The sequence below is a fragment of the Eurytemora carolleeae genome, unplaced genomic scaffold (assembly GCF_000591075.1).
Source record: "Eurytemora carolleeae unplaced genomic scaffold, Eaff_2.0 scaffold223, whole genome shotgun sequence".
Lineage (NCBI taxonomy): Eukaryota > Metazoa > Arthropoda > Copepoda > Calanoida > Temoridae > Eurytemora > Eurytemora carolleeae.
This window is the reverse complement of record NW_019396601.1, coordinates 60,417-74,451: the sequence shown is the minus strand read 5'-3', so window position 1 is coordinate 74,451 and position 14,035 is coordinate 60,417. Positions and strand designations below refer to the sequence as shown.

At 31.7% G+C, this 14,035-nt stretch overlaps 1 protein-coding gene across 1 annotated transcript; it reads left to right on the top strand.

Moving 5' to 3' along the window:
* The first annotated feature begins 1,479 nt into the window (after positions 1 to 1,479).
* LOC111706143 (troponin C) lies at positions 1,480 to 12,540 on the top strand. The gene is made up of 9 exons (XM_023478931.1): positions 1,480 to 1,880; positions 2,333 to 2,359; positions 2,889 to 2,987; positions 3,348 to 3,396; positions 4,473 to 4,551; positions 5,005 to 5,052; positions 5,111 to 5,158; positions 8,296 to 8,372; positions 12,040 to 12,540. Exons 1-9 carry the CDS (start codon positions 1,812 to 1,814, stop codon positions 12,063 to 12,065), a joined length of 522 nt encoding a protein of 173 aa, XP_023334699.1. The 5' UTR covers positions 1,480 to 1,811; the 3' UTR covers positions 12,066 to 12,540.
* The last annotated feature ends 1,495 nt before the right edge of the window (positions 12,541 to 14,035 follow it).

The window sequence follows — 14,035 nt, the reverse complement described above, 5'->3', positions numbered from 1 at the left end:
CGTCCCAGCTCGATAAAAAATCTACAACGGGTTCCAGTGAAAAGGATCTTTCAGTTGCATTTAGGATCCCTAGCAATAAATAGGTGTAATCTAGGACCTCTAGCAATAGATAGGTTTAATCTAGGACCCCTAGCAATAAATAAATTTTATCTAGGACCCCTAGCAATAAATAAGTTTTATCTAGGACCTCTAGCGATAAATAGATTTAATCTAGGACCCCTTGCAATAAATAGGTTTAATCTAGGACCCCTAGCAATAAATAGGTTTAATCTAGGACCCCTAGCTATACATAGGTTTAATCTAGGACCTCTAGCAATAAATAAATTTAATCTAGGACCCCTAGCAATAAATAGGTTTAATCTAGGACCTCTAGCAATAGATAGATTTAATCTAGGACCCCTAGCAATAAATAGGTTTAATCNTCGTTGTTTTCAGATTGGTTGAGTATTTGTTGAATATGATCTGTTTAATACTACGAATCTCATACAAAATCTTACATACAGGGTGTCCCACATCATATTAGACCGTCAACGGGTCTAAATTGCGATTTTCGGGACTAATAAGAAAATTTAATTATAACGAATCAATTTAAAAAATAACATAAGGCTTATATAAGAATTTTCTTGCGGAAAATGATAAGTTTTTCGAATATTAAGGGTTTATTTTGTTGTTAAAGATTAGAGATAATCTAATATGATATTGGACGCTCTGTAGGTTTAACCTAGGACCTCTAGCAATAAATAGATTTAATCTAGGACCCCTTGCAATAAATAGGTTTAATCTAGGAGCCCTTGCAATAAATAGATTTAACCTAGGACCCCTTGCAATACATAGGTTCAATCTAGGACCCCTTGCAATACATAGGTTTAATCTAGGACCCCTTGCAATAAATAGATTTAACCTAGGACCCCTAGCAAAAAAATAGGTTTAATCTAGAACCGCTTGCAATAAATAGGTTTAATCTAGAATCCCTTGGAATAAATAGGTTTAATCTAGGACACCTTGCAATAAATAGGTTTAATCAAGGATCCCTTGCAATAAATAGGTTTAATCTAGGATCCCTTGGAATAAATAGATTTAATCTAGGATCCCTTGCAATAAATAGGTGTAATCTAGGACCCCTTGGAATAAATAGGTTTAATCTAGGACCCCTTGCAATAAATAGGTTTAATCAAGGATCCCTTGCAATAGATAGGTTGAATCTAAGACCCCTTGCAATAAATAAGTTTACTAATCCCTTACAATAAATAGGTTTAATCTAGGATCCCTTTCAATAATAGGTTTAATTTATGATCCCTTGCAATAAATAGGTTTAATCTAGGACCCCTTACAATAAATAGGTTTGATCTAGGATCCCTTAGAATAAATAGATTTAATCTAGGACCCTTGTCAATAAAAGGTTTAATCAATAATTGCTATAGTTTAATAATTAGATTATGAAACTTGTTAATTAAAAACGACGGTTTTATATTACAGCTTTGCATTAAACTCAGCTTGTTTGCATCTTATTATCGGCTAAGTGGTTTTTTATATATTTCTCTCCAGGTCAAAATTTAGCATAGCGAAGAAAACCAAATGTTTAGAAAACAACAGTTTTAAAACATTTGCTTTCCTTACAGGAGAGAAAAAATGCAAAAAACCTAACCCGAAAACCGCCAACTTGATGCAAGCCTGGCTTAAAAGCAAAGCTGGGAATTGAAAATCCGCCAAACCATGTTAGGCCTGGGTTGCCCTGATTAGATTGAAAAGAAGAAAGAAACCCCAAAGAATCCGATATATATAAAACTTCAGATTTCCTGCCCTCCTTCAGAATGTCGCTTAGCAGACGAAGTTCAGTTCATAGCTCCATGTTCACTGATCTTCTAACTAAAGAAGAAATGGTAAGACCATTAACAGAAAGCAAATTTATCTGGATATGTACAGGGTGTCCCACGAAATATGACAGTTGGTGAAAAGTTTAAAATGTCTTCTTCCATAGTTTGTTAAGTTGTTTGAACCCTAAGAGAATGATATAAAAAAAATTCATGACAGCCATATTATAGTAAAATTGATTTCAAAGTAAAATATATTTCAGTAATAACTATTTTTAACCCTACTGGTTGAAGGGAGGCGAGGTATAAAGTATTTGAGCCAAAAACTTTTTTTCGCTTAAATCATTTTCGCGAAAAAGTTTGCGAAATGCGAACAAAAAGTTTTAATTTTCCGGAAACTGTAAACTGTAAAATTGCTGCGTCTCATGTTCATTGGACTATTTAAAGTCAAACTTGAGTTCAAAAGCCGACTTCCTATTCCAGAGTTTTCTGGTTATCACTGTACAAAATTTCTGTTTCAGGGTAGACTTGGATTGGATCAGGATCAGGAATATTATTGAACTCATTTTGTTTATTGATGACTTTTACAAGGAAATTTTTTTTAAATGTTTTGGATTCTTCGTTTGTCTGTTTACTTTGTCAGAATCATAGATTAATAACAACACAGAAAGTAAACTAGCTGTCGTCTTTTCAAGATTTATGGGTTGTTCGTTCACAACAACCGTGAGGCAGACGCCCAGAGGAGTTACGCGCATTCTGCGTAGAATTACAATACAGAGAGAGGGCAGAATTATAATTCAGAGAGTGTTTTATATGTGTTGTTATAGATCTATGGCCAGAATAATATATCAAGTTTCTGTTACGTCTGTGGAAAGGGCAAAGGAGAAGGAAAACTAGCATTTAAATATGCAGGATCAGTTTCTTCTTTAACAAAAAGATAAACACAATTTTCATACTTTAATGCTTTTTTAATTAGTTCTTAATAAACATGGGAATAAAGAGACGAAGTATGAATCGTCTTTGGTTTCCTTCAGTTGATGTATGGCCTTAAATGTACAATAATGGACTGTGATAAAGGTTGTTGTACTAAAAAGATGTTTTGATGGGTTTGCTGATGATTGTGGAGCTATTCCTGTCGATCATGTTGGAAACATCCTAGCTATCATGGGCATGAAGGTAGAAGAATAGTTGATTAGTAGCACTCTCCACTGAATGATACTATGTCTTCGGTCAGTGCAAATAGATATAAGTACAATAGATGGCAACGTAGAATGTTTACACTCTCAGTACAGCTGTATTCAAGCTGTATTCTGTATTCAAGTGTCAACAGTTTTATGTGTCCGTCAAAATTATTAATAATAGTGAAGATTTTAGATTAAAGTACTTCTCTTCCAGTAAAATAAGTGCAATTTTATGTTCTTTATTTTCTGTTTTTACACTTTTTTATANGACTAGTAGACTAGTAGACTAGTAGACTAGTAGACATGTAGATTAAGTGTAGACTGTAGACCAACTATAATCAAACACGTTTTCTAGGTGAAACCGTCTGCCTTAAAAGAGATCATTGAAGAAATAGATGAAGACGGTAGGATCATATCTGGAGCTATTTTCATTGCTAATACAATGAACCACACCACACAGTTGTGTCGTTTCTAGGGCAAAATTTTTCCCGCGTCAACGGCAAAATATAAGTCCAAATTGTTTTTGGACCCACGAACATCATTTTTATTCTAAAATCAATTTTAAATAAGATATTTTTAGAGATATTTTCATTTTTAATTTACCATTTAAATAACAATACAAGGTCTTCAATTTCATTACGCATTCTCATCCGTGTTTGTTGGTTCAAATATGAAATCTACAATTAAATCCGAAAAAATACTTATTTGACAAACTATCTAGAATCCACGAAAACCCATTTTCAATGAATTTAAGTCTTTTGAGTACAAGCATTTATATAGGGTGACATCAAATAGATTGTTAAGTACAATAGATGGCAACGTGGTATTTGTACACTCTCAGTACAGCTGTATTCTTACATCACAAGTGTCAATTCAGTTTTTGTGTCCGACAAAATTATTAATAATAGTTTTAGAATAAAGAGCTTATCTTACAGTGAAGAAGGTGCAATTTTTCTGTTATTAATTTTCTGTTTTTACATTTTTTTATTTAATCTTAAAAAAACATGTCAAATGATATGAGAAAATTTCGTTTTCCTTGTTATATTTGACACTTGTGACGTCGTGTATAGTTAATCCATTTCTCTGTTGCCACTTATTGTACTTGATAATCTATTTGGGGTGACATGAGTAAAAAAAAATCAGAATTAGCGTTGTTTAACAAAATAATGATTTTATTTTTGGATCATTCATGTTTTTATGTTAAAAGATAGATATTGAAATTTATATTTCTACTGCTTACGAATCCACCATGTTATGAATATTTAATAACAAATACTCCTTTAATACAAATTTCGTTCTTTCTAATTTGAATTTTGTTCACTTTTTTTTATAAAAATTGTTCAACCTAATCCATGAACTCTGTATTTTGTAAAAAATGTATAATTTGTTTTGATCTTGCTAGGATCTGGGGTACTTGAGTTTTATAAAAATTGTTCAACCTAATCCATGAACTCTGTATTTTGTGTTTTTATCTTGCTAGGATCTGGGGTACTTGAGTTTGGTGAGTTCTGCCAACTAGCAGCCAGGTTCCTGGTGGAGGAAGACGAGGAGGCCCTCAGGGGGGTCATTCAATCATTCATTCATTCATTCATCATTTTACTTATACTAATTCACTCCTTCATTCATCCATTTGTTGATTGGCATATTCATTTATTCATTACTTTATAAAAAACAGTTTTTTATTATGCAACAATATTAACGGAATCCAGCTGATATTATTCATGTTTGAACCAGCTCTTTACAATGGAATGTCACTTACTCGCAGAAAAATTAGAACTGATGGAAATTTAAATCCCCCGGGATTTAATTTCATTTGATTCTAATTTTTCTAAGAGTAAATGATACATTATTCATTTGTTTATTTATTTATCTACTCCTTCCTGTATTTATAAGTTAATTTCTCCAATCTGTTTCTTCTTTTTTTCATTTACTTATTCTTCTTTCCACCTTAAAATAATATATATTCTTAAAATGAATTTAGCTTAAGAAGGTTTGAATTTGAATGTATTCAGGAAGGAACTGAAAGAAGCATTCAGAATATACGACAAAGAGAAAAATGGGTTTGTTACAATATTAAATTGTTCAAAAACTCCCTTCAAATAATTTTGTATTCCCTAGATATATCTCAATCCAAACATTGAAGGAGATACTCAGAGAATTGGACAGGTTTAAGTATTTTTAAAATATTTTTATAAGATTAGCAAACTTTGTTTTTTCTCGAAGAAAGATTTATGAGGAAATCCAGACCAGCGCCATTTCCTTTCCCTTTATTCCTATTCCCTGTGCTATGGAACAACGCGCATAAACCGAGCCGGTACAACATGTACTGTGTATGCATTCAGTCTTACTGTTTAGTCTGGTGTACCCAGTGTAAAGGCAACCCAGCACGTTTAATGCAACATGGGCATGGCAAGATAACAGTCATTGTAAAAAAAATATTTTGTGTTGGTAGTGCATGTGCTTTTATACTAGCCCAGAAACTTTTTTATAATTTGTTATTACTTTTTTAATTAATTTGGCCGCTGGGCGCTGGGCAGTATTGATAGATTTTTAATTATTGAAATGTACAAGGTCAAAACCACGATAATGGTTCCATAGGAGAAAAAAAACTTCATCGCACAATGTTTTTCCCATCATTTTTAGAAAAATTCTGATCTATGTTTTTTGATTACAAAATTTTTTTAAAATATTTTTTAGGGTATTTTTAAAGGTTTTCTTATAGGTTACCTGATATCATTGAAAAAATGGTTAAAAATACTATTTTTTTAGATCATAAGTTTCATACACGTAGACCTTTTCTTTTGATTACATCTTTTTCCTGTGACAAGATAATATTTATATGTAAAAAAATGTAAAGAACATTTGTTTCAAAATTGTTAAATAAGCCTTAAAACACAAAAGTGTAATAACTTTTTGATGCCATGACCCTAAAAAAAAATGATGCCATTTATTTTGTTTGCTACAATGGCGGGGAAAAATTTGAGCCCGGAGAACTACATCGAAATAGTACACATAGATCCAGACTGCTATGAAAGATTTCATCAGTTTTTAAGACTGAGTCAATGTTGCAACACCTTAGACTTTGAATTTAGGTCGCTAACTCATTTATATTTATTTGTAGTCCTAGTCATGTATATTTCAAACTTCTACGCACTTGTTTTAGCTTTATCACTTAAGAAGTAATTGGCAAAACTAGAATTTTGCGTAAGGGCTTGCAACCTGTGTGGATCACTGTGAATATCAGTTTTATATTTATAAATATAATCGTATGGGGAAAGTATCCTTCCAACCCCCCTAAAAAGTCATATTAAAAATGTCTGTCATACATAATATCTTCAGAATTGTGTCTATCCTTAAAATTCTTAAATCCTACATTAGATCCTAATAATTTTTACGTTTTGTTTTAAGACTTAAATGGAAAAGTTTGCGACCTTTCTAACATACTTTCATCGTGTTTAATCAAAATTTGGGCTCATATATGCCATTCCAGTCCAACTGAACATTCCGTAAAATGTGTTTCTTGACAGTTGTTCTAACAAATTTCTTGCACACTTTAGCTAAGATAAGATATGATTGTTGCACTTTTTTTGTAGAAAAGTTATGGACATGACATGACATTTTTAAAGTTTTAAAGTTTTGATTACTTGAAATTATCAATACAATAAGACAAATCATTTTGTCGGTTAATTATAGCTAATATTTCCGAAAGTTTATGAAAACTGCAATCGATATCAAGAATTTAAAAAATTCAATTCATTCCTAGTTCCAGGTGTTTAAGAGGCAATTTTTGTCTTTACCATTAAAATCAAGCGCCACATTTTCAGGAATTAGACGTAATTGGACCTAATCAAATATCGTACGCAAAAGGTCTATCCCTTCTACGTGGTTTTGACCATTTACTTTCTGATTCTTCTTGATTCCAACGACGAAAATTTTCGAATAAATGCGCGAAATTCACCACTAATAGACTTAGTGTTAAGTACCCTGCCTCATAAACCTCTTTGGGCGATAAAATAGATTTAGTTGTTAAAGTGATACATAACTTGTAAATTAGATTATTATTTGAATTTTTCAAAAGGTAAACCACTCCTTTTAAGTACAATAGTTAGTATACTCTTTTTAAAAAATAATTTATCAATAATTTATAATTCTTGAAAGATGGCAAGTAATAATTGTTTTGAATATTTATGAAACTAATTGTATCTGTTACTTTCAGAAAAATTCAAATTTAAATTTAAATCCCATGGTGGTGTAAAGATTATAATCTTTCTGAGAGTAAATGAGACAATGTGAGCTAAAGGCCTCTATGGAAAATCAAATGCGCGATTTCTCAAGGGGGGGGGGAGGGTTTATCCCTGGGTGAATATCAAGAGGATTTCCCCGGGGAGGTCGGAGCCTAGGTTATCGTTCCGGGACGTCTATAAGTTCATCAAAATTCGATTTCCCCACTGACTTAGTCGACAATGATCCAATACAGATTTATTTCCAACCTAAAAATAATTACATTTAAATAATGAAATATTTTTATAAATCTTTGACATATATGGTTATAAATAATAATGGGTTTTAAAATATCTTACTAGCACAAGTAGATTAAATAATCAGGAATAAAACATAAACTTCTGAAAATAAATATCCGTTTGGTTACAAATCTTTGTTGTTCATTACAAAAATCACGAATTCTAAGCTTTTATTATTTTTTGAAACGTGTTCATTGCACTAGTTGTATATATTTGTCGGAGTCTAAGAAAGATTAGGTTTGGGTTTACTGGAGAACAGTTTTGATCAAAGACGACCTTACAACGGAGTAAGATATGGAGGTTAATGGTTTACAGACATGTTGTTGTCAAGAGCCATGGACCTTCATAAGTTTTTAGTTTAGCGAAAAATATTGAAAATTGTTGTATATTAAAATACCAGCTTTATAATGATCGTTTAAGGGACTGTAAGCGTAATTTCAAATGACCTTTCATTTATAGAGTGTCATGTCCGATTTACAATCATACAACGATATCCTTTAAACCTTTGTTTGATCAAGGGTTTCGTAGATATTCTTATTTATTATATAACGGGAAAATTGAAACCGTGCGAGTGTACACTAGCACAGAGTGTAAACTATACAGTGTACACTGTAAAACCCTGGCACTCAATGTTCAACTATACAAATGAGTTTTATCTACCTTATCGTTGTCCGGACAAAGGTTTAAAGGGTACTGTTGTGAATCGGACATGCCTCCCTATAAATGGAAGGTCACTTGAATTTACGCTTACAGTCCCTTTAATGAATGTTAATGCATGTTTAGTAAGCTAACTGAAGATGATTTGAACAGTATAATCGAAGAGGTAGACGGGGACGGAAGTGGGACTCTGGACTTTGATGGTAATTTTTTAATCAATCAATCATTAAACCAATCAATTAATACATGAACCACTTAGTTAATACATGAAACAATTGATTAATAAATGCACCAAATGAATAATATATGAAAAAATTGAATAATACATAAACCATTTGATTAATACATGAAACATTTGATTAATGCATGAACCCATTGATTTAGACATAAACTGCAGTTGATTAAAACATGCACCAGTTGATTAATACATGAAAGTTTTGAAGTCAAGTCCCAACGAAGGTTAATGGATGATCAAAATCCATAAACATTTTTTTTATAAAATCTGCCAACTTTTTTTTACAATGTATACAAAAAGAAAATGTTGCCAATTGAAAAAGAAGATAAAATCCTAGTTTATCTAAAATTGTCTGAAGAAAATGCATAATCTTAAATACAGATATTCTAAAACTATCGCAGAATAAAAAGAGTTTAAAGGGAGTGACCGGCTATGTAAGATAGTTGAACTGAGTATGCACTGTTGTGGAAAACTTCTTTTGGATTCATTTGAGACATATTAAACTTTTTAAAGATCTGTAATTCCTGAGTTTGAGCGCAAATTCGACGTTCAAAACTCCTACTTTTGGGGTTGATACGTTTTCAGAATTAGTTTTTTGAAATTATTAAATAACGACGACATAAAATGTAAAAAAGTTCTACAATAAACTACTGACGTCATGTATAGGAACATGTTGAGAATGTAAAAATTAATCTTATCATCGAAAATAATTAACATTGTTCAATTTATTAGTTTCTATTTTTTTATTGTTCTGGTTTCTCATTATTCCCAAAGATTTTTGCAGATTTTCTAGAATTGTTATTGAAAAGACGACATTTGAAGAATTTGAAGAAATCTGCGAATAAATTCAAATAAGATAAGAAATTCAATATTATAATGAAAACGAAGTAATCTAATCAGATTACTGTATAATTTTTACTTCATTTATCGTTGTCGTTATTTATTAATTAAAAAAATTCAACTACCTTACATAGCCAGTCACTCCCTTTAATAATTAATATCCGCTTTTGTCAGAACTCCCGCGCTCATTTGTTGTAAATCTCAATTCTAAAATAGTTTGCAAAATTTATATTAGTCATGGCGGGTTTTATAAGAGAGATGTAATTGCAAATTATAAACCAGCGATTTGTCTTGAATTCACAAGTTCAAAATGTTGCCGCGATATTTTATGCTTTTTGTCAGAAATAGAAATGGCAACATTTTGGAACTATAGTTTCATCTGGTGAAGGTTTATGATTAGAGATGGACATCGGTTTTTTGAACGAACGAAAATTTTGAGAAAAGGTAATTGTTCAAAAAAACGAACGATGGACGAACGAAATGAAAAATTATCGTTTTTAAAAAACGAACAGCTTTTTTTAAAAAAACGATAGTTTTTTACTGAAATGAACGATTTATAAGAACAAAATTTTTCCTATATTTTTCTTTTTCTATACATAGTAGTATATACTTTGCTTGTCTGGGTGTTTGTTTGTTTGTATCCAATAAACGTCAAAACGGCTGAACTGATCGGTCCAAATTTTGTATGGGTCCTCACGAGACCCAAGGGAAGGTTTATAGACAATCAATATTTCAAAAATTTGCCTTCAACATATTTTTTTTATAAAATCCGAGAACTTTTTTATTTTTTGTTTTACAATGAAGAGAAAATCTTTACAGTTGAAACTAAAGATGGGCGCGAAGCACCCTGAAAGCCTAGTTTTTACATATGTTTCTATATTTTTCCATATTTTTCTATATTTTTCTATATTTTTCTATATATACTCCCCTTCAGAAAATTAGAAACATTTTAATGTTATAAAATTTTTATTTCTATTTAAAGGAGACCAATTACCCCCAACATTTAAAAAAGATTTCATATTATCAAAAAATATCAAAACGCAAATCTTAGAAACAGAAATTTATTAAAATTTACTGCTACCTCCTCACAATTTCCCTAAAATATGGTATGAAAATAAACGACACTTTTCTAAGCTTTCAAATATTAATCTTATTTCGAATTTTAAACAGAATTCAATTGAAGATTTTTATCAGCAAAACAAATGTATTTATTATAACACAGGCTATGTTTGCAAAAGAATCGAAGAAAGCAAAAACGATTTTACAAAGAAAAGACTATAAAAAGATTAAAAAGAGTAAAAGGTATAATCAAACACAAAGGATGTCAAAAATTGGCGCGAATTAAAAAGATGCTTTAAAATGTCCGTAAAAATGCTTAAAAATTGCATAGAACGTATATCTTTTTCAAAACCAATAAAGCTTATTTTAATTTTTTTAACATTACAAATAAATCTATCATTTTTATTAATAAAAATTGTTAGTACACCGTCGAAAATTTCAGATAATCCTCCACCAGTTTATGTGAAATATAATGTAAACAATAAATATGTAACATTCCTTTTCCTTTGATTTCTATTTTTTTAGAATTGTGGAAAAATATTCCCACAACCTCTATTTTTGGAGAGTACTGAACTGTATTGTATTGAACTGTAATGAACTGTATTGTACTGTACTGTTGTATTATAATGTGTTGTACTGGTCTATACCTTACTGTACCGTGGTGTACTGTGAGTCTGTGACGTGTATTAGAAAAGCAATGGATCATATTCCTTAACTCAATAACAAAGTTAAGAAGGAGAGAGACGAGCCTGTTTAGTAACTGTTGTTATAATACTAATTCTCATTACGTCACAATAAAATTGTAAACAAACCGTGTTGCCCTCTTCTAAGTTATATTTCTCCTTGCTCCTGCTCCTGCCCCTCCCTGGAAATCTTTTTTTTCACAGTAAGACTAAAGGAAAGCCAAACCCTCCTTAAAATTTGTCTTGTCCCCAACCTTTGACCTTAATTTCTTAAATTTAAATATTCCTTTAAAGCAATACAGAAAGTACTGCTTATATGCAGAGAACTTTGATTTTAGAATATAAAAGAAAGTGAAAACGTATGTTCACAGACTAGATATATACAGAAGTTGCTATTCAGCTTTCACGGACTGGGCTAAGTAGGCATTCTGTATTCTTACAAAAAGGTTTTTGACTGCCAGAGGGGTTAAGTTTTACATTTTTTAAAGAAATACTCTTACTTTTAACATTAAACATTAAATTTATGAATTTAGTCTATTTTTCAGGGTTTTGTATTTCGTATCCAAAGTAACTTTAAATATTCCTGAATATAGACGTCTGCTTATTTGTTGTGTTCTCCAGTTGTACACATTGGAACCAGAGACGCAGAAGGCCCCCCCCCCCCCGCCATTAGATTAATGAAACCTATGTATTTCAAGGGGTTTTCAAGCCCAAACGGGTGCTGAGCCCCATCCCCTAGAAAAAAACCTGACTAAGCCCCTGAATCGAACTGGTTGTAAAAAATATCGCATATTCTAGCCATTAATAGATATCTTTCTGTACTTGCTTATCTCGCATAAGAATTGTTCTAAAAGGAATTTTAGAGCACAAATGTAAGTGAAGTACATGTGTAGTACGGAAACAGTAAAACAAAATGGGGGTTTTACATTTTTTCGACATAATTTCACTCTAAGTAATATTCTCTCTACTCTCTGGTTTTACATTTCTCCCTGACAAAATGGAAATAAATGGTTATTGAAATCTAGACTTAAAAATTGATTTTATTTTTTTTAGAATTCATGGAGATGATGACAGGATAAACTTACAGCCTTGGAATATTGTGAACATCGTCTACTTAATACTTTAACTTCGACATCTTGAACATTCATTTTGAGATAATGTTCAACTTTGTGAACACTTTCTTCAAACTATTCATCATTTGGGAAAATCCTGTTGCTCGGATCATCATGGGTAACATTGGGAAAGTTATGTTCGACATTATGAACATCATGTTCGTTATTGGGAACATTATGTTCCAGATCGTGAATAGAATGTACCAACTTCGTTCACACTTTGCTACATTTATAAACCATATTAAGCATGTAAAAATCCACCAAATGCAAATATATTACTTACTTAAATTTAAAAAATTAAAAAATATTTTGTGAAGTATATAACTATATATCTACTTGTCATTAATTAGATTTTTGCGAAATCAATCATTGTGATTTTCAATGACTCGAATTTTTGTTTTTAAATTTCTTGTCTGGATTTCATTGAATAAATGTAAATGATTTTTATAAAAAAAAAATTAAAAAAATTTTACCGAAATATTTGTAAACTTTTAGAAAACTTTGATTTAAAATCTGTGCAAGAATACTAACAAATTCCTTTGTAATAAGTTCCACAAATTAACAAAAAGTGTAAACATGGTTTAAATCAGAATAACAATCTTTAGCATCAATAAACTTCATCTTAAAAATTGCTAAACGGCCATATTTTTGCTTGTTTTAGAAGCCATAGAGAAGCTATGTAAGTAGCTTTCTTATACGCGACGCTGTAATATTAACGGGAGTTTTTTTGAAAAATAAGTTTAGGTGACGTGAATATACGAAATCAATTCGGGTTTAAGAAATGGCCAATTTTATTCTTCGTGAATACTCCCTTTAAGAGAAACTAAGTTGGTGTTATATTCGTTATATCCTTCGGGTTCAAAGAACACCATTATTACAATAAACTTCGGATTTATGAGGCATTAAAATTACGTTTCAATCAGTTTCCTTCAGTAAAAATTAATCCGACAACTTTCTCAATTTCAATTTCTCCCATCCCCTAAGAATATTTGTACGTCCATAGTTAACCCCATCACTATNTTTGCAATCTCCTAGCCGGATTTGCAATCTCCTAGCCGGATTTGCAATCTCCTAGCCGGATTTGCAATCTCCTAGCCGGATTTGCAATCTCCTAGCCGGATTTGCAATCTCCTAGCCGGATTTGCAATCTCCTAGCCGGATTTGCAATCTCCTAGCCGGATTTGCAATCTCCTAGCCGGATTTGCAATCTCCTAGCCGGATTTGCAATCTCCTAGCCGGATTTGCAATCTCTTTGCCGGATTTGCAATCTCCTAGCCGAATTTTCAATCTCCTAGCCGAATATGCAATCTCCTACCCGGATTTGCAATCTCCTAGCCGGATATACAATCTCCTAGCCGGATATGGAATCGGCATTTTAAATGAAAAGAAATATTTTCAGAAATCACCCCCCGAATACTGTAGTATGCAAGTTGACCTTTGAAAGTGGAGTACATGGCCTTTACAATTAGTAAAGGATTAGCGTACATAATCACTCTAAATGCTATAACTTCGTTGATTAACCCACAGGGCTAAAATAAATATATTTAAAAAGACCCTCAAAAATGGATGGAACACCAAGAGTCACATGTTAATATTTGACCAAAAGTAAAAATATTCATTTTTGACCACTTTTCCAACGTACTTTTTGAACTTTTTTAAAAAATCCTCCCTTGCCATCTAACCATTAAAGATAGAGGTAAAATTTTCTTTGAAATAAGCAGGCCTTGAAAAGTTGGATTAGGGACATTCACATGTATCACACTCCCCCATCTCAACTCTAAGGGCAAAATCATATTAGACAAAATAGCCCAATCTGGATAAGAGGGTTATACAGATTTTGTCTGAGCTCTAATAATGCTGTGTGCGTGCATGGTGAACTGTTGAATCTATATTATGGAGTGCCCGCGCATCATCGGGTTGAGAGCATACGACGGACG